Genomic DNA, 19628 nt, shown 5'->3' on the forward strand with positions numbered 1-19628 from the left:
AGATATCGATGATACTGTTATGCCTTTACACAAATTACTTTGTATTGTGGAGGGAAATATATTTTCTGTTTCTGTAGCATTTGTAATCATAAAAAGGCAGTAAGAGTAAGAGGCAGTCCGACAGTAATATTTGAGGTTGTCTGCGTAGAAAGTTGTCATTTCCATACCTTAGTTTTTCAGTTGTGGCTCCTTCTGTTTGCCTCAGATGGTGGGTGCTGCCTTTCTTTGGAGGCATAATGACTGTGTGCAGGATCGCTGAAGAGAGTACGGTTAATCAGGGTTTTTCTGTATTTGTAATCACATGGGTGCATGCAGGTTGGGGAGGCCTGTAAATGAAAACCAAATTAAAGCATCCAGTATGTTTTCTCATTATCACTTATGATCAGGTGTGACAGGGGAGCAAAATTCCCTGCCTGATAAACGGGGGACTATGGTCTTATCCTAGCCTAATAAATGGAAAAAATAAAATGATATAAATGAAAGCCTCTTGCACTCTTTTCTTTAAATTAAGTTCAGCGTGTCAGAAATAGTGATAAGTGCTTAATACATCATAGAAAAAACATTTCTCATTTGGAGCTCTTGAGTACTCCATCATTGCATTTGTTCTGTTTAACCCTAAACCCTAATTATAATTGATAATTATATAGAAGTTTGCAAACAAGCCAGCAAACAGGCTTACAACAAGCCAATACAGATGTGAAACATGGCTGAAAGTAGCCACTGGTTGTTGTTATGTTCAGAGGTGGCAAAAGTACAGACTTTACAGACTTTTAAACAAATAGCTATTTTCTGTCGCCCACATTGTAGACGGTGACTTTGTCTCCACACCTAAACAGTACAATGAGTCAAGAGTTAGAGTGGGATTCAGCAGGTGGGGGAACCCTGAGATCTGTGCAGTAGCTCAGCATAGGGAAAAGAATCACAGTCATTTTTCATGTAAGCTTCAGTAGGTTTTCCGTGTCGCTGTTATCAGCTGACCTGCTTTTTGTGGATTTACACAACTGAATTCAACACGATGTAAGCAGTTTCACAAGCTATCTTGGCTGATATCCATCCCTTACACTGACACAAGGTAGTATAAAGTTGGAATTCACTGAATGAACCCAAGCGTCATCAGCTTAAAGCTTGTTCACTACATTAATGCAGTAATTTAATGCAACAGTTGAATAACACAAAATTAGTATAGCTTTGTTTGTTTTGCAAAATGAAAATACATAATTTATCAAAACACATCATATGTGATTAAAATTATGACGTCACATGGAAGCTTTAAATTTGCAGTTTATCAAACGTCACTGAGCAGTCCTTACCTTTAAATCTAACCTCTCTTCAATTCAATTCAATTTTATTTATATAGCGCCAAATCACAACAAAAGTCGCCTCAAGGCGCTTCATAGATACAGAGAAAAACCCAACAATCATATGACCCCCTATGAGCAGCACTTTGGCGACAGTGGGAAGGAAAAACTCCCTTTAAACAGGAAGAAACCTCCAGCAGAACCAGGCTCAGGGAGGGGCGGGGCCATCTTCTGCCACCGGTTGGGGTGAGAGAAGGAGACAGGATAAAGACATGCTGTGGAAGAGAGACAGAGGTTAATAACAGATATGATTCAATGCAGAGAGGTCTGTTAACACATAGTGAGTGAGAAAGGTGACTGGAAAGGAAAAACTCAATGCCAACGCATCATGGGAATCCCCCGGCAGCCTACGTCTATTGCAGCATAACTAAGGGAGGATTCAGGGTCACCTGGTCCAGCCCTAACTATATGCTTTAGCAAAAAGGAAAGTTTTAAGCCTAATCTTGAAAGTAGAGATAGTGTCTGTCTCCTGAATCCAAACTGGAAGCTGGTTCCACAGAAGAGGGGCCTGAATACTGAAGGCTCTCCCTCCCATTCTACTTTTAAATACTCTAGGAACAACAAGTAGGCCTGCAGAGCGAGAGCGAAGTGCTCTAATAGGGTGATATGGTACTACAAGGTCATTAAGATAAGATGGGGCCTGATTATTTAAGACTTTGTATGTGAGGAGCAGGATTTTGAATTCTGGATTTAACAGGAAGCCAATGAAGGGAAGCCAAAACAGGAGAAATATGCTCTCTCTTTCTAGTCCCTGTCAGGACTCTTGCTGCAGCATTTTGGATTAGCTGAAGGCTTTTCAGGGAGTTTTTAGGACATCCTGATAATAATGAATTACAGTCGTGCAGCCTGGAAGTAATAAATGCATGAACTAGTTCTTCAGCGTCACTCTGAGACAGGATATTTCTAACTTTAGAGATGTTGTGCAAATGGAAGAACGCAGTCTTACATATTTGTTTAATATGTGCGTTGAAGGACATGTCCTGGTCAAAAATGACTCCAAGGTTCCTCACAGTGTTACTGGAGGCCAAGGTAATGCCATCCAGAGTAAGAATCTGGTTAGATACCATATTTCTAGGCTTTTCAGGGCCGACTACAATAACCTCAGTTTGACCTGAATTAAGAAGCAGAAAGTTAGTGGCCATCCAGGTCTTTATGTCTTTAAGACATTCCTGCACTCTCATCCTGTCTGTAGTGCTGTGCAGTATATTTTGGTATCAATCCAATACCAATACTTTTAACATATATTGGCAACTTATGTTGGGGAGAGAAGTGTGTCATGACTTAAGACTTAAGAAGAGGTTCCCAAAGTGTGTGGCCCACCCCCTGGGGAGGGGGGGGGGGGTGCAGAGCCATTGCAGGGGGGGGGCATGGTAGCATAATGGACAGGTTTTTGGCGGGGCTTCCACACATACGCAAAGCAGGGTATGAAACATCGCCAAATATGTTTCCAAACCAACTGCCTTCCAAGCCAAAGACTAGAAAATATGGTGAAACATATCTTCCCTTTGGCTTTACCTGCACAAGGCCAAGGTAGGCCTCCCCTGTAGAATTGGTTTTCCCTGTGTCGGGAGCACGAACTGGGCTCTCCAAATCACGGACAAACAGTATCCCACATTCTTGATGTTTAGTTCACAAACACTTCTTATAATGACCAACTACACTCAACAAAAATATAAACGCAACACCTTTGTTACTGCTCCCATTCCCCATGGGATGGACGTAGAGACCTAAAATTCATTCCAGATACACAATATAACCATCCCTCCCAAACAGTGGTCACAAATCAGTCCAAATGTGTGGTAGTGGGCACATCTGCTATATTGAGATAATCCATCCCACCTCACAGGTGTGCCACATCAGGATGCTGATCTGACATCATGAGTAGTGCACAGGTGTACCTCAGACTGCCCACAACAAAAGGCCACCCTGGAATGTGCAGTTTTGTCTCACAGCAAAATGCCACAGATGCCACAAGCAATGAGGGAGCGTGCAATTGGCATGCTGACAGCAGGAATGTCAACCAGATCTGTCGCCCGTGCATTGAATGTTCATTTCTCAACCATAAGCCGTCTCCACAGGCGTGTCAGAGAATATGGCAGCACATCCAACCGGCCTCACAACCGCAGACCTCGTGTAACCACACCAGCCCAGGACCTCCACATCCAGCAGGTTCACCTCCAAGATCGTCTGAGACCAGCCACCCAGACAGCTGCTGGAACAATTGGTTTGCACAACCAAACAATTTCTGCACAAACTGTCAGAAACCGTCTCAGGGACGCTCAACTGCATGCCCGTCGTCCTCATCGGGGTCTTGACCTGACTCCAGCTCGTCGCCGTAACAGACTTGTGTGGGCAAATGCTCACATTCGATGGCGTCTGACACGTTGGAGAGGTGTGCGCTTCACGGATGAATCATGGTTCACATTGTTCAGGGCAGATGGCAGCTGAGAATGTCCCAGTTCTTGCATGGCCAGCATACTCACCGGACATGTCACCCATTGAGCATGTTCGGGATGTGCTTGACCGGCGTATACGACAGCGTGTACCAGTTCCCACGAATATCCAACAACCTCGCACAGCCATTGAAGTGGAGTGGACCAACATTCCACAGGCCACAATTGACAATCTGATGGACTCCATGCGACGATGTGTTGCACTGCATGAGGCAAATGGTGGTCACACCAGATACTGACCGGTTCTGGGTCCCCAGACCCCCAATAGCGCAAAAAACTGCACATTCCAGGGTGGCCTTTTGTTGTGGGCAGTCTGAGGTACACCTGTGCACTACTCATGATGTCAGATCAGCATCCTGATGTGGCACACCTGTGAGGTGGGATGGATTATCTCAATATAGCAGATGTGCCCACTACCACACATTTGGACTGATTTGTGACCACTGTTTGGGAGGGATGGTTATATTGTGTATCTGGAATGAATTTTAGGTCTCTACGTCCATCCCATGGGGAATGGGAGCAGTAACAAAGGTGTTGCGTTTATATTTTTGTTGAGTGTATATGGGCTCAAATTGTGGTCATAAATATTTAGTATTTGTAAATCAGGATTTGTATGTGTAAAACGAATTTGTGTGTGTGTAAAAAAGATTTGTGTGTAGACTGAGCAAAAAATACACGTGAAACTCTGCACTCAAGTTTCAAGTTACAAGTACGAATTTTGACCCTATTTTTCTTCCTTTCATCTGATTGGCCAATGTCATGTCAATCACAAATTTAACTATCCAATCAGAGAACAGATGGGTTTGGCTATTGGAGGGGTGCTTTATGGAGCTTCAGGTCCTTGAAGGGAATAAATGCCCTTTTACATGCCAGCCCAGCGTTTTCCTTCATCACCACGAAGGAAAACAGTCTGTGGTGGTCCGAGTTTGGTGATTTTTGTGTCACAGGTTTACGTGCTTAATACAGGGACCTCCAGAGCCTTTTCAACAGCGCTGTGGACCTCGGGGTGGGGAGGGGGGGCAGTGTTGTGGAAATGACAGTCTTCACTAGTGGGGATAGTTACAAAGCATTCTTCGTTATGAATTAGCATACATGTTTTACTGAACATTTGAAGGACCAGCAAAAAAAAAACAAACTCTTGTAGAGGACATAAAGTCAGAGATAGAAACGACAAGGAGCAGGTGCATCTAGTACAGGTAGAGCTGCTGCAAAAACCCACAGAGCTCAACAGCCAGCGCAACAAATTCTGGATCCTTGGCCTTTAGTTAGCATTAGCAGCACATGCTGCCGCCGATGTGAAAGGACCTTTAGGCTGCGCACTGTGACTCACAGCAATGTTCCCAGATCAGCACTAACTTTGTGTTAAACTAATCCCAAAGTAATAATGGTATTTCTAACCACTGATATACCACAACTTTATCCTTTCAACAGCTACTGAAAGTTAGGGGTAGTGATGTGCGGATCGATCCTGAAATATCGGTTCCTCCGATACCAATCACTTATGTTCTAGAATCGATTCTGACATTAAAATATCGATATTTTAGTAATTTAGGGTGATAAATATATTTTACAGTGTTTATTTTTCAGATAAAATACGTTAAATGTCACCGTTATTATTGGCCGGCCTGGAAACAGCGGGGGTGTCCAAATTCAGAGGCTGCTTCCACCTGAGGACCCGGCCTTCGCGGTCTAAAGAAAGCCGGGTAGTACGTCACGAGCTCCCTCGGTGGAGTGAAACTCTGCCGTCTGCTCCTTGCTATCTAAAATATAACCCGGGCGCTGGCGTAAACTCTCGACCGTCTCACACTTCTGTTTAATCATTTTCTGTTTGACGTTTATTCAGCTGTGTGAAAACCCGGAGGAACCCTTCCGAGGGATTAATAAAGTTACATTTAATTTAATCTAATCTAATAACTTTAATTTCAGCCAAACCGATTTACTCACGAACAAATAAAACACTGAAAAAGTCAAACAATAAAATTTTTAAGTTATCAAAGTGACTTATATATCATGTTTAACCCGAGTAGTGAAAGACCGCGGGGGTTTGAAAACGATGTGTCGATCGTCTCAGATATTTGAAGTTTACACAGCTACATTCTCACCTGAAAATATGTCAAAAGCTTTTTTGCGACCCACAAAGAGAAATAAGAGTAATATTAAAACTAAGTAGCTGTCGCCATTGTTGGAAACTGGAATTGGCTGGCCGCGCTATGAATTCTGCGATATGGTTTTTCAATTTTGTTGTCCGGGTGGAAAAAATGGCGTCTCCAGGAGATTTTCAAGAGGGGCACTGAAATTCGAGATTCTCCCGGAAAAATCAGGAGGGTTGGCATGTATGGTTGTGGCAACATCACTAAACTTGTCAAACACCTCAGAGTAAATCATCTCACAGAATATGACGAGCGTATGCTGAGGCGAACTGAAGAGGAGGACAGGGACAGGTGCTGCTAGGGCGAGACAGACGTCTCTCACAGAGTCCTTTAGTGCTGCAGGCAGGCAAGGTGTTCAAATAGCGCACTTCAGTTTTTTATTTCTATATGATGAACCCTGCATTATTAAGTGATAAGAACAAGTAATCTGATGTCCTGTAATCATTATGACGCTATAATTTGAGATACAATAAATAAAATACGTTTTTGTACAAAGTATCGGTATCGGATCAGTATCGTCGATACCACCCTGAATATTACTTGGTATCGGACCGGAAAGGAAATCAGTGGTATTGCACATCACTAGTTAGGGGAGCTAGCTTCTCTCGGATATTAATATAGCGATCCTCCAGCTTCAAACTGTATTACCCTTCAAGGACCTGCAGTTCAAAAAAGCACCCCTCCGACAGCCAAACCCAGGTGTGGATGTAGCGTAAAAGAGTTAGTAGTGTATTTTATTACTACCTGTAATTTATTGCAGGTTACTTGTATTTGTTTAATTGTTTACTAAATGTAAACTAAATGAACATTTTTCTTATAAAACAAAGGGGGGCCTAGCAAAAAAAGTTTGGGAACCACTGATATAGGGAGTGATTTGATATCAGGCTGTACATACCTCTATCTCACACTGTTAGTACTTCCAGCTACAGTTGCTAGGAGGTTAAACCTAGTGTCTAATAAATTATTCTAGACAATATTTTTTCTGTTGGTTTTCAATCATACTTTGACTTCTCACCCCCTCCTTTCCAAACAGCTAAGAAACAAGCTGAATCAGGATCATAGTGGCAGGCTGCAGCAGCAGAGAGACAGCTTGAACAAAAGGAACTTGGAAGTAGCTGCGATGGACCGTCGGTTGGTTGAACTCCGGGAACGGCTCTGGAAGAAAAAGGCTGCTTTGCAGCAGAGTGAGAACCAGCCAGTGAGTTTATATAGGAAAAAAATATCAGCAAAAGTAGATTTCTACAATTTCAAGTTTTTTTTGTTTGTTTTTTGTACAAAACATTTATTTTTGCTTTGTTGTTGTTTGCTTAATATACAAGTACTGATCGAAAAGGCTGCAGCAGTCAAACATTTCTGCTCACTCCAGGTGGCTTCAGACTGTACAGCCCCACAATATAGCATGGGCTCCAGAGTGGCAGCGGTGGGGCCGTACATCCAGTCATCCTCCACATCAAGCTCTCAGGGGCCACCTGTGCCGGTCCGCCAGGAGATTCTGGTGAAGCCAGCATACCCAGATGGCACTGCCACCCTGCCCATGGCTGATTCATCACTGAAGCCACCTCCTAGGCCTGTCAAACCAGCCTCAGGTACATGTTTCCGTGATGTAAGAAATATATTTTTCTATGTTTTGAGTCTGTCCTAGCATGCTGAAACACTATTTGAGTCTGAGTTAGTCACTTCTATTTCTAGTACCAAAACTCTACTTGATGTAGTTATCTCTGCCTCACAGGTTTCAACACCTTAAAAACAAGCAAGATCTTTGACTGGGAAAGCTCATTTTCCGAATCCAGTAGGGGTTACGAGCATGCCTCCACTCTGCCTCGCATGTCGAGTCTAAGCTGCCGCAACTCAGGTCAGTTAGGTCCTGTTTCTGTTTTACCTTTTGCAGAAAGAGGATTTAAACTTTCTATGCCTTTACAATCATTTGTTACTACATTTCTAATCTGACACATAAACGTTCAGGCATGCTGATTCATTGAGACATTGAGACATTCACTGAAAACCTAATTTAAGGATAGTCTATCCATGCATTCATATCCATGTACAAATGACAGGCTAATCAACCTGAGAATAGAAGGAATGAGATCTGGGAGATAGAAAATTGTTTAAACAAAGTCCCACGGATGTTAGAGTTACTTTCTCTTTTCTAGGTGGTGAGACCGCCATAGACAAGAGCTACTCTGGGTCCGACATTCCTCCTCCCATCCCCTCACGATCTAATCGTTCCACAGAGAACCTGCTCAGGGACAATCAGGTATCAGTGGGCTTCCATTTAGTCTCTACATCTCATACAGCTAAAATCAGGGGAAAATCCTGTTTTGTACATACATTAGCCGCACCTGACTAAAAGCCGCAGGTGTTTCAATGTTGACTTATCATATGTAAGAGAATATGCACAAAGGGAATTGTCAGGAAAGAGATGGCTGTTTGGAGACACACCCCTTTTATTAATATTTTGAAAAACAAGTTATGGGTACATATTTGCATAACTTTTTAGGTATATGTACAAGTAGCGGTAATTACAAGTACGAAACATGTACTGTGCTTCATAAATGAGTAACAAATGTAGTACATAACAATAACCTACAGCACACCAGAAAAATAGATTCGGCCTACCTTCTAGGCTCAGGTGCAGCGACACGGCTTTAACAAGAAGAAAAGTCAGTCATTCACCATCTTTCTCTTCTTCCTGCGCACTAAAAACACCAAAGTCCTCTCCTCCAGTGTCGGAAACGAACAGGCTCAGGATGGCTTCGTCATCCACTCTCCGCTTCTTTCCTTCGTTGTCACTTTCAAAACCAAACAAATCCTCGTTGTCAGTGTCAGAGTCGAACACCCTCAGAAGAGCCGTGGCGGTGTCCTCCTCTCCATCATGCAGCAGTCCAGCCCTTCGAAATCCGTTGGTGATCGTGGATGTTTTCACACTTTTCCACGCTGTCAGAATCCACTGGTGGAGTTGAGCATAACTTGCTTTTTGCAAGTTTATTGCCGCTCATCATCCACGCCTCCGGCTGAACGTGTAGTGCTACTTTGAAGTTTGTTTTTCGCGCTACTTCGTACGGCACTACGTACGGCACTACGTACGGCACTACGTACGGCACTACGTTGCCTGGCGGACGGACATGTGACCAACATACCACTCTTGAACCCCGATACTGTGTGTCTGATCACATGCCCTTCCGACAGGCAACGTAGTGCCGTACAACAGCGGAACAAACAAAACAAATCGTCTTACGATATGACAAAAATCATGGACAATCCACAGAAAAGCTGCACCTGACTAAAAGCCGCAGGGTTCAAAGCTGGTGCAAAAAGTAGCGGCTTATAGCCCGACAATTACGGTACAATAATTGTAAGGTTAAATATGAAAAGTCAAACTCAAACTGGTTAATAGCTGCTGAGCACTTACAATTTTAATGTAAAGCCATTTTACATTTCAGCTCATTTTGATATTTGATTTATTGCTTCATTTTCTGTATTTTGCAGTTATATCATCAATCTCTGAGTATAACCCTGTGTTTCCACGTTTGCTATATTTTACTTTCAGGTCTCATCCAAAAGTCTTTCCAAGTTGACAGCACCACCTCCAGTTCCCAGCAAGCCCAAACCATTCCGATCTTCTGGCCTGTCAGCCTTCTCCAAAGCCCCCTATAACACTGGCACCTTCCCTGGTAAGGTGAAGCCAGTTGGGGCCCCCCTCAGGGCTCCAGGAATTCTATCCAGTCATAGCAACACCCTCCCTTTGCCCAACAAGCAGGAGAGTCCTCCAGCTGCTGCTGTGCGACCTTACACCCCAGAACTCTCTGATTGTCCCCCACCTGTGCTTCAGAAACCTCAGACCCTGGCGGCTTCCTCAATCTACTCGATGTACACCCAGCAGGCTACACTGGGGAAGGGATACCAACATAGTGGCCAAGGAACACTGCCTCGGAGCCAGCCCCGAGGTAATCCACTGATACGGTTGCCCGTGTATTAGAATACTCTTCCTGTTAAGATAGGGCTGCACAATTATGGCCAAAGTGATTTTTCTGATTATTTTGATCAGTGTAAGATTGGTCCTTGGAAGCACTGGTCCTCCTTATTCACCAAAATGTAGTATATGTCTTAGTAGAAAAATATGAATTTAAAAAATTTCACCAAAACATCAAAATTCAGTCAACAGGGGAGAGGCTTTTGCATTTACATCTTTGCAGAAAAATAAGGTGTGTGCGACAAACTTGCCAACACTTGGTCTTGGGGTAGAGCATCACTTCCTGTTCCTGTTACAGCACACAGTGGTGTTTTCTGTAGCTTATTTCGATTCAAATTTGATCTAAAAACTTATATTATTACATAGTGTAATCCTTAAATGCTTTATCCAAAGCACACTTTCTGTTGAATAACCCGCTAATTATATTCAAAGTATTCATTCATCTTTAGGGACTCACTACCTTAGCTTAGCTCGTAGCCGACTGACTAGTACCTTGGCCTCTTCACTCTTCACACCACCACACAACCAAACTGTCCATGTCTCTAATAATTCCCCCCCACAAAAAAAGCGTGACTATCGAGAGTTGGGATCAGGAAGCAGAGTCGCAGTCTTACACGCCTCTCCACAGCTTCTCTCCCCCTGTTATCCCCCAAAACCCCATGCCCTTTAGAGACTGTGTCTGTGTCCAAACCAAGAAAAAACAAACCAAAAATCAGCAAAATAATGACTTAAACATAAAAAATCACAACAAAAGAAAAACATAGTATCCACAAATGCACCAAAGAGTAAAATAGTGTCTATTATTAAATAATATAAGTCGGGGTGTGACAGCAATCTTCCACTCCAGCTTATTAATCAACCAAAGACACAGGCAGAGTTGTAATTTATTTGAAATTACAGCCACACAAACAGCTTTATTTGTTATTGTCCACTTGGGCCTCATGGTTTCTGGCTGTTTTCTCAGAATTTTTATCTTATTTAGTGCTCAGATAGAATAATAATAATAGAATAATTATTGTAGGTGATTTTATCATCCATGCATTTAATCCGTTGTATTCAAAATGAAAAAATAACCCACCCACCACTTTAATCATACACTAGATCTTGTTGTGACATATGGGATGGAAACTGAACAGTTAACAGTATTTCCTGAAAACCCTGTTTTGTCTGATCATTTCCTAATAACATTTCAATCTACAATAATGGATTACACAGCAGTGAGGAATAGATTTCATCACAGCAGATGTCTTTCTGAAAGTGTACAAGGGGAGGAATTATATCCTTAATTTAAGGATATAATTCATCCCGTTGTCTTCTTCAATGTCATGTGCCAACAGCAGATCAGCAGTAAAAAATTACTCATAACAATCTCACAGATGTAACATCATGTACTTTCAGAACCACTGATATTTATTTTGTCTCTTTTTCTCCAATTGATCTTCCTGAGTTAACTTCGATAATTACTTTATAAAAAACCATCAGTGGTCCTTTAGACACCATTTCTACAAAACTGCTCACAGAAATCCCGTCATTACACTGAGGACACTGAGGTGAGACCAGGCATGAACAGGACCAGATACCAGACAACCTAGGCTAGAAATACAGATAACTAAACTAGGAACGATTGACACAGAGAAAACTGGCGGTGGTCAGAAGGCCAGTGTCCGGCAGCCTCGCCTGTGTCGGTGCGCCCCAGGGTGGCTGTGGCTACAATGTAGCTGCCATCACCAATATGTGTGAATGTGTGCGTGAATGGGTGGATGACTGGATGTAGTGTAAAGCGCTTTGGGATCCTTAAGGACTAGTAAAGCGCTATACAAATACAGGCCATAAGCCTGTCTCCTAGAAGTAAGATACGGAGTATTTCACTCCATTAATTATACCTGCATGATGGATGTAAATAAAACTTATAGCCCAGTACTTGATAGCATTTCCTCTGTGATGTTGTACTTGTTCAGACTATATTTTGGAAACTTCACCATGTGAGGTGAAGGGAACAGCTGTGACTGGTATTTACTGGCATGTTGTCAGGGACTGATTTAGATACCACTTGATTTGCCTTTGCTTTGTAGTCTATTGGTAAAGCAAGCTTTTTCAGTATCAGTATTTAGGAAAAACAGGTACTTATCTATCAATAATGACGTTTTTTGGGGGAGTTTTTTTTCCTCTCACCCCAAACAATAATCAAACATGTAATTTGTAATCTGTGCGTTTGTTTAATGGAGGTCAAATAGAGCTTGCTGTGAGAAACGTCTTGTGAATCCATGTATTTTCTTTCCTTTCTTAGTGTATGGAAAACCAGTCCTTCCAGCCAGCAGCAGGCAGCAATCAATCAGCTCAGAAAACCATTCCTTCAATTCTGAATTTTGTGCACCTGACGGAAGTGAAGCTGACAACAGTTGCCCAGGTAACACTGAAGGTATCGGAGGAGAAACAGCGGAACACAGTATCCCTCGCCCGCTCAGCCCCACCAAGCTCCTCCCCTTCATATCAAACTCTCACAGGAACCCCAGTGATGCTGACCTGGATAATCTGCGTCGCCGGCTGCAACATGCACCCCGACCCCTGAAGAAACGCAACTCAATCACAGAGCCCGAAGGCCCAGCAGGACCCAACATTCAGAAACTGCTCTACCAGAAAACCACTCTGGCTGCTATGGAAACCATCCCCATGGAGACGGCTAATTCTGCAGGGATCCATATACAGCCTACAGTTCATGAGGACGGGATGGGTGGCATAGATGGAGCAGCCAGGGTTCAGGATGAAAGTGAAAGTGACTTGAAAGAGCCACTCCCTGAGAAAAGTTTGACCCCACCCCCACTACCCCCTTGCTCACCCATCTCTGATCCTACTTCCTGCCACTGCATGCTATCACCGCTGGAAGACAAGGAGAAAGAGAAATGTCCATCAACCTTAGCTCACCAGGAACCGTTTCTAGAGGAGTTCCCTCCTTACCCACCCCCACCTTACCCCAGCTGCGGGGAGTTGGAAGAGGGAGATGATACCGTTCCCCTGCAGCCACCAGAGGTTGCAGGACAGGTCACAGTTCTGCCGGTGAGTGAGGTGACTCAGATTTTGAGAGGTTATTAAAAATCCAGTTTGCCTAAAATACAAACACAATTTTTTTTCTAATTCATTGCAGTTCTGTTTTCTTCTTAGGGTAAGAAATCAATCCTCCATAAAGCTGGCAAAGAGCGAGCCAACCACAATTTGCGGGTCAAGTTCAACCCTTTGGCCCTGCTACTGGATTCATCTCTGGAGGGCGAATATGATCTTGTTCAGAGGGTTATCTATGATGTGAGTCACACAAAACAAATAGAATAAAATAGCCCATTATTATCATTGTACATGTACCAAAAAATTGTGGGAGCTACACACTGCTATACTTATTTTATAGATCCACTAAAAAGATTTATACTTGCAAATTCCGTGATTGTTCTTCACCCCAGGGTATATGGTCAGTATGTTACTGTGTGTCTTTCAGGTGGATGACCCTAGTATGCCGAACGACGAGGGCATCACGGCTCTGCACAACGCAGTTTGTGCCGGCCACACCGAGATTGTCAAGTTTTTGGTTCAGTTTGGTGTCAATGTTAATGCTGCCGACAGTGACGGCTGGTGAGCCTATGTAGGAAACAGTAGAAAACACGGGCAGTATAAAAGATGGACTTAGCCATGGTGACACCTCCGGACATAACTTCCGGATGTTATGTCTGTCTTTTACATTGTCTATGGTAGGAAGAAAACAAATTAATTTGGCACAGCACCAGTCCTTATTAACTAACTACTCATTCTCCTTCTGTTTGTGTCTCCAGGACGCCCCTTCACTGTGCTGCCTCCTGTAACAACGTTCAGGTCTGTAAGTTCCTTGTCGAGTCTGGAGCAGCTGTATTTGCCACAACATATAGTGACATGCAGACAGCTGCTGACAAGTGCGAAGAGATGGAAGATGGCTATGCCCAGTGCTCCCAGTTCCTCTATGGTGAGACAAAACCTGTTAACATATTAACAAAAGGGGTTCAGGGAGATAAGCCTCATAGTTCATAACACATTTGTTGGTTTCAAGGACAATTTCGCAAATCTTTCAAGGGGTTGAGCGTGTTCTGTAGCAACAAGAGATTTACTGATGTATGATGGGTGTCTGTGCAGGTTACAGGCGAGTTTGGAATTTGCTTAATTGTTCTTTAGGAGATTTAAAAGATCTTTGGTGCCATAAGGATCTTGTTATGATCTGCCTGGATTTTGAGGACTGTTGCATAGGTTCATGCATTTTAAGGGGGTTTGGTTCAGACCAGTTATATCAAGGAAGTAAATCAATTTTGTAAAAGTTTTCTAGACTTGTGAGGCTTGTGTTTCAGCAAATGCACTTGGACTTAAAGTAGTTTAAATGTGTCTCAGGTTATTACATTTTCACATAAAAGCTTAAAGAATATCAGACTCATTAACTTTTAACCTATTTTTGTCTTTTTAGGTGTTCAGGAGAAGATGGGTGTGATGAATCACGGTGTAGTGTATGCCCTGTGGGACTATAAGCCTCAGAGTGACGACGAGCTTTGCTTCAGTGAGGGTGACTGCATGACAGTGCTGAGAAGGGAGGATGAGGTGGAAACGGAGTGGTGGTGGGCACGATGCGGTGACCATGAGGGATACATTCCCCGAAACCTTCTGGGGGTGAGCCGCCCATGCCAAATTTAGCAGAGCTTTTATAAACATTTTAGACTGAAGCTACTCATAAGGAAATGTTCAGATTTCTGGGTTTAGGGTCCCATTACATCAGCATTTAAAACTTTCTTGTTAAAGTAAAAAAGCATCCCAGGAGAATATCAGAAAAATGTAATAAAGAATAAGACGGTAAGATTTCCTAATGTGCGGGAATTAAACTGTCTAGTCTGCCAATCTGTTGCTACTTCAGGTTGGCCTTAAATCACATGTTTTAATCAGATTTAAAAACTGCTTTGAGAATCCTGTTACTTAACAGTCTTAAGTTTGACGTTTCAGTATTTAATGTTATCTTAATGGTGTTTTAATGAGAAACTCTCTATCTTTCATTCCCAGCTATATCTGAGGATCAAGCCCCGGCAAAGAAGCCTGGCCTAAAAGACGGCTTGTGTCTCTTTCAGAGGACTACATGTTTCCACGAGAGAAGTGCATCATGGGAATAAACCTCTGGGTTCTTATAGTAGAGGAAAAAAAGTCAGATGTTGTTGATTTTTAAAAAATAAATGTAAAAAAGGAAATGTTTCTCAATCTTTCATTGAATGTGAAAAGGATTTAACCTCATCTGGATTTCTCAGGAGCTTTTTTGCATATTTGTCACACGTAAACATTTCAGATTTCATGGTTCCAAATTATAGTCGTCCATGTCTTCAAGCAGCAAAACAGCCATAGACCATCACATTACCACCACCATGTTTGACTGTTGATATGGTGTTATATGAAATGCTGCATTAGTTTCACAACAGTTGTAATAGGGTTAAATTTAAATTTAAAAAAATGCAATTCTTTTTCTTGGTAGTTCGCATTTCAGCGATTCCTGAGATTAGTGACTAAAACAGGTAAAAAAGTTATTTTTTGATTTTTCAAAAACACATTTACATATAATTGTTACACAAAGTTTTGGCTGTCTGACTATGTTTTGGTACAATCTCCCAGGTGTTTTTTAATTTATGTTTTTGCTGGGGAAGTGCAAGGTTTTTGTCAACACCATCAGACACAAAGAAATGTAAATATTATATATATATCTATATATCTATATATATATATATATATATCTATATATATATATATATATATATATATATATATATATATATATAGATAGGGCGTTGTTGGAATGCTACTATGCAAGTAACCCCGGCGGAAGGGGCTACATGAATAGGATGAGGGACCTATGGATTCTTCGATACCCAACATCCACAATGACGGCGAAACAACTAGTAGCTCAGTGTTCCAACATTCGAAAGAAGGGACTGCTCTCACAGCTAGAGATTGACGAGGTACAACAACACAAATGCTACGGCAAGGAGGAGTCAGGACGCCAGGTCAGGGGGGAGATATCATCACCCCCACCCGAGATTGGGTACATAGCCCCAAGTGCGATAGGAGAAGGATCGTTGAGTGCGAGAGGAACTGACCTGAAAAATAGGATCATGGCCAAGCTTGAAACCTGGATCCCGCGTAGCCGGTTACCAAGATTACGTGAAGTTCCCTCAGAAGGTCTGCTAGATGATGTTAATGCAGCACTACGGGCAATACCTACAACCACGATTACCGACACTAACAAGCTGATCTACAATACGGCAACAGTGATCAGTGAGATGCTTGGCTACAAGTTGAACAGCCACAAGGGGCAGTACCCTCCATGGAGAAGGAGGCTAGAGGGCAAGATCAAAGTAGCACGGAGGGAGGTTAGCCAACTAACGGAGTTGCAGAAAGGTGTGACAAATAAGGTGCCTAAGAAATACAGCAAGCTGTCCATACCTGAGGCCTTGGAAACTGCCAAGCAAAGACTCACAGCCTTGGCCAGCCGCTTGAGGAGGTACACCAGAGAGATAGAAGGCAGGAGAATAAACCAGCTGTTCTCCACAGAACCAGCAAAGGTGTACTCTCAGTGGCAAGGGAACAATAAGAGAACAGCACCACCAAGGCTGGAGACGGAGCAATACTGGAAGAGCATATGGGAGAAGGATGCAACCCATAACGGCAATGCTCAGTGGCTAGAGGATCTGAGGGCTGACCACAGCGACCTCCCTGAACAGGGTCCAGTAACCATCACAGTGGCAGATATCCAAGAAAGGGTCTCCAGTATGAAGAGTTGGACAGCACCAGGGCCCGACATGGTTCACGCCTATTGGCTGAAGAAGCTGACTGCACTCCACGAGCGTCTGGCAGCACAAATGAACCAGCTGCTAGTTAACGAGAGACACCCGGAATGGCTAACTGAAGGCCGGACGGTCCTGATCCCCAAGGACCCCAAGAAGGGACCGGTCCCCTCCAACTACCGACCAATAACCTGCCTCAGTACTACATGGAAGCTCCTGTCAGGAATCATATCGGCTAAGATGAACAGGCACATGGGTCAATACATGAGCGGGACACAGAAAGGAATTGGCAAGAATACCAGAGGCGCAAAACACCAGCTACTGGTAGACAGAACAATCAGCCGAGACTGCAAGACCAGACTGACCAACCTGTGCACTGCCTGGATTGATTACAAGAAGGCCTATGACTCAATGCCCCACAGCTGGATACTGGAATGCCTAGAATTGTACAAGATCAATGGGACCCTAAGAGCCTTCATCAGGAACTCAATGGGGATGTGGCGTACAACACTAGAGGCCAACTCCAAGCCCATAGCACAAGTCACCATCAAGTGCGGGATCTACCAAGGAGATGCTCTGTCCCCACTGCTGTTCTGCATAGGCCTGAACCCCCTCAGTGAGATCATTAACAAGACTGGCTACGGATACCGACTACAGAACGGAGCAGTTGTCAGCCACCTCCTGTACATGGATGACATCAAGCTGTATGCCAAGAGTGAACGAGACATCGATTCACTGATACACACTACCAGGCTATACAGCAATGACATTGGAATGTCGTTCGGACTGGAGAAGTGTAGTCGGATGGTAACAAAGAGAGGGAAGGTAGTCAGAACTGAGGGGATTGAACTACCAGAAGGCAACATTGCAGACATAGAGGACAGTTACAAGTACTTGGGGATCCCACAGGCGAATGGGAACCATGAAGAGGCCGCTAGAAAAGCTGCAACCACCAAGTACCTGCAGAGGGTCAGGCAAGTCCTGAGGAGTCAGCTGAATGGTAAGAACAAGATCCGGGCCATCAACACGTACGCCCTGCCCGTGATCAGGTACCCTGCTGGGGTAATAGGCTGGCCAAAGGAGGAGATAGAAGCCACTGACATAAAGACAAGAAAGCTCCTTACCATGCATGGAGGGTTTCACCCCAAATCCAGCACCCTGAGGCTGTACGCTAAGCGGAAGGAAGGGGGCCGGGGACTGGTGAGTGTCAGCACCACAGTCCAGGATGAGACAACGAACATCCAAGAATACATTAGGAAGATGGCCCCAACTGACCGAGTGCTCAGTGAATACCTCAGGCAGCAGAAACCCAAGAAAGAGGAGGGAGACGAGGAACCATCATGGAAGGACAGGCCCCTGCACGGTATGTACCACCGGCAGATAGAGGAGGTGGCTGATATCCAGAAATCCTACCAGTGGCTGGACAAAGCTGGACTGAAAGACAGCACAGAGGCACTAATCATGGCAGCACAAGAACAAGCTCTGAGCACAAGATCCATAGAGGCTGGGGTCTATCACACCAGGCAAGACCCCAGGTGCAGGCTGTGTAAAGATGCCCCAGAGACAATCCAGCACATAACAGCAGGGTGCAAGATGCTAGCAGGCAAGGCATACATGGAACGCCATAACCAAGTGGCCGGCATAGTGTACAGGAACATCTGTGCCGAGTATAACCTGGAAGTCCCGAGGTCAAAATGGGAGATGCCCCCAAGGGTGGTGGAGAATGACCGAGCTAAGATCCTGTGGGACTTCCAGATACAGACGGACAAAATGGTGGTGGCTAACCAACCGGACATAGTGGTGGTAGACAAACAGAAGAAGATGGCCGTAGTGATCGATGTAGCGGTTCCGAATGACAGCAATATCAGGAAGAAGGAACACGAGAAGCTGGAGAAATACCAAGGGCTCAGAGAAGAGCTCGAGAGGATGTGGAGGGTGAAGGTAACGGTGGTCCCCGTGGTAATCGGAGCACTAGGTGCGGTGACTCCCAAGCTAGGCGAGTGGCTCCAGCAGATCCCAGGAACAACATCGGAGATCTCTGTCCAGAAGAGCGCAGTCCTGGGAACAGCTAAGATACTGCGCAGGACCCTCAAGCTCCCAGGCCTCTGGTAGAGGACCCGAGCTTGAAGGATAAACCGCCCGCAGGGGCGTGCTGGGTGTTTTTTATACCGGTTGATCGCAACGGTAGTGTGGGTAGATCGCATGGCATTAAAAATTAGATGTCAGCCTATTTATTATCCATGCTCACTGTGAAATTTGTCACCTGATTTACATACAGGGCAGCCAGTCTGATATCTGACCTTTTCTGACACGTTGGTAACAACGTATGCGCGTAAAGGCACGCCAAGTGCTGCAAAACTCAGAAACGGATATAAAAATGAGTGGGGGCTCTGGACCAAGTAAGAAGGAAAGATATTGCGAACTGCGAGTGTTTCTCACTGCTACTGGACAAGTCTACAGACATGAGTGACACAGCCCAGTTGTGCATTTTTATTCGGATGGTGTTTACCGATATGGCTTCAAAAAAGGAGCTATTAAAAGTACTGCTCATGAAAGAACACACGTGAGGAGAGGACATTTTTCTTCAGAAACTTTATTGAGAAAACCCAGCTCCCAGTATACAAATAGGTGTCCATCACCACAGACAAAGGGCCTGCGATGATAGCTCAAATGGATTCATTGCCAGTTGCAGGGAGGACGATGCTTTCCCGGACTTCCTCAATTATCACTGCATAATACACACATTATGCACAAAAATGCTTAACATGAAAGAGATAATGGATGTGGCAACAAAGTTCGCCTGTTCCATCGCACCAGATCTCTTCAAAGACGGCTATTTCGTGTGCAACTGGAGGTCCATTCGTAGTTGTTGCTAC

General features: G+C 43.9%; 1 protein-coding gene across 3 annotated transcripts in view; it reads left to right on the forward strand.

The window, feature by feature from the left end:
- LOC146667429 (apoptosis-stimulating of p53 protein 2-like) overlaps positions 1 to 15162 on the forward strand; it is a 38142-nt gene extending 22980 nt beyond the window's left edge. Inside the window, exons 8-18 of one of the 3 annotated variants that reach the window (XM_085409117.1) lie at positions 6995 to 7159; positions 7328 to 7547; positions 7691 to 7813; positions 8112 to 8215; positions 9509 to 9905; positions 12219 to 12985; positions 13091 to 13228; positions 13416 to 13549; positions 13747 to 13913; positions 14403 to 14602; positions 14987 to 15162. In XM_085409117.1, coding sequence (XP_085265243.1) covers positions 6995 to 7159; positions 7328 to 7547; positions 7691 to 7813; positions 8112 to 8215; positions 9509 to 9905; positions 12219 to 12985; positions 13091 to 13228; positions 13416 to 13549; positions 13747 to 13913; positions 14403 to 14602; positions 14987 to 15028 — 2457 coding nt within the window. In that variant the 3' untranslated portion in view covers positions 15029 to 15162. Of the gene's footprint in view, positions 1 to 6994; positions 7160 to 7327; positions 7548 to 7690; positions 7814 to 8111; positions 8216 to 9508; positions 9906 to 12218; positions 12986 to 13090; positions 13229 to 13415; positions 13666 to 13746; positions 13914 to 14402; positions 14603 to 14986 lie in introns of those variants that run through there. The other 2 variants (XM_085409118.1, XR_014912052.1) reach the window with 2 other exon arrangements.
- Positions 15163 to 19628: the final 4466 nt, after the last annotated feature.

The sequence above is a fragment of the Rhamphochromis longiceps genome, linkage group LG6, assembly GCF_057381845.1.
Source record: "Rhamphochromis longiceps isolate RC_006_pf linkage group LG6, R_longiceps_female_GT1.1, whole genome shotgun sequence".
Lineage (NCBI taxonomy): Eukaryota > Metazoa > Chordata > Actinopteri > Cichliformes > Cichlidae > Rhamphochromis > Rhamphochromis longiceps.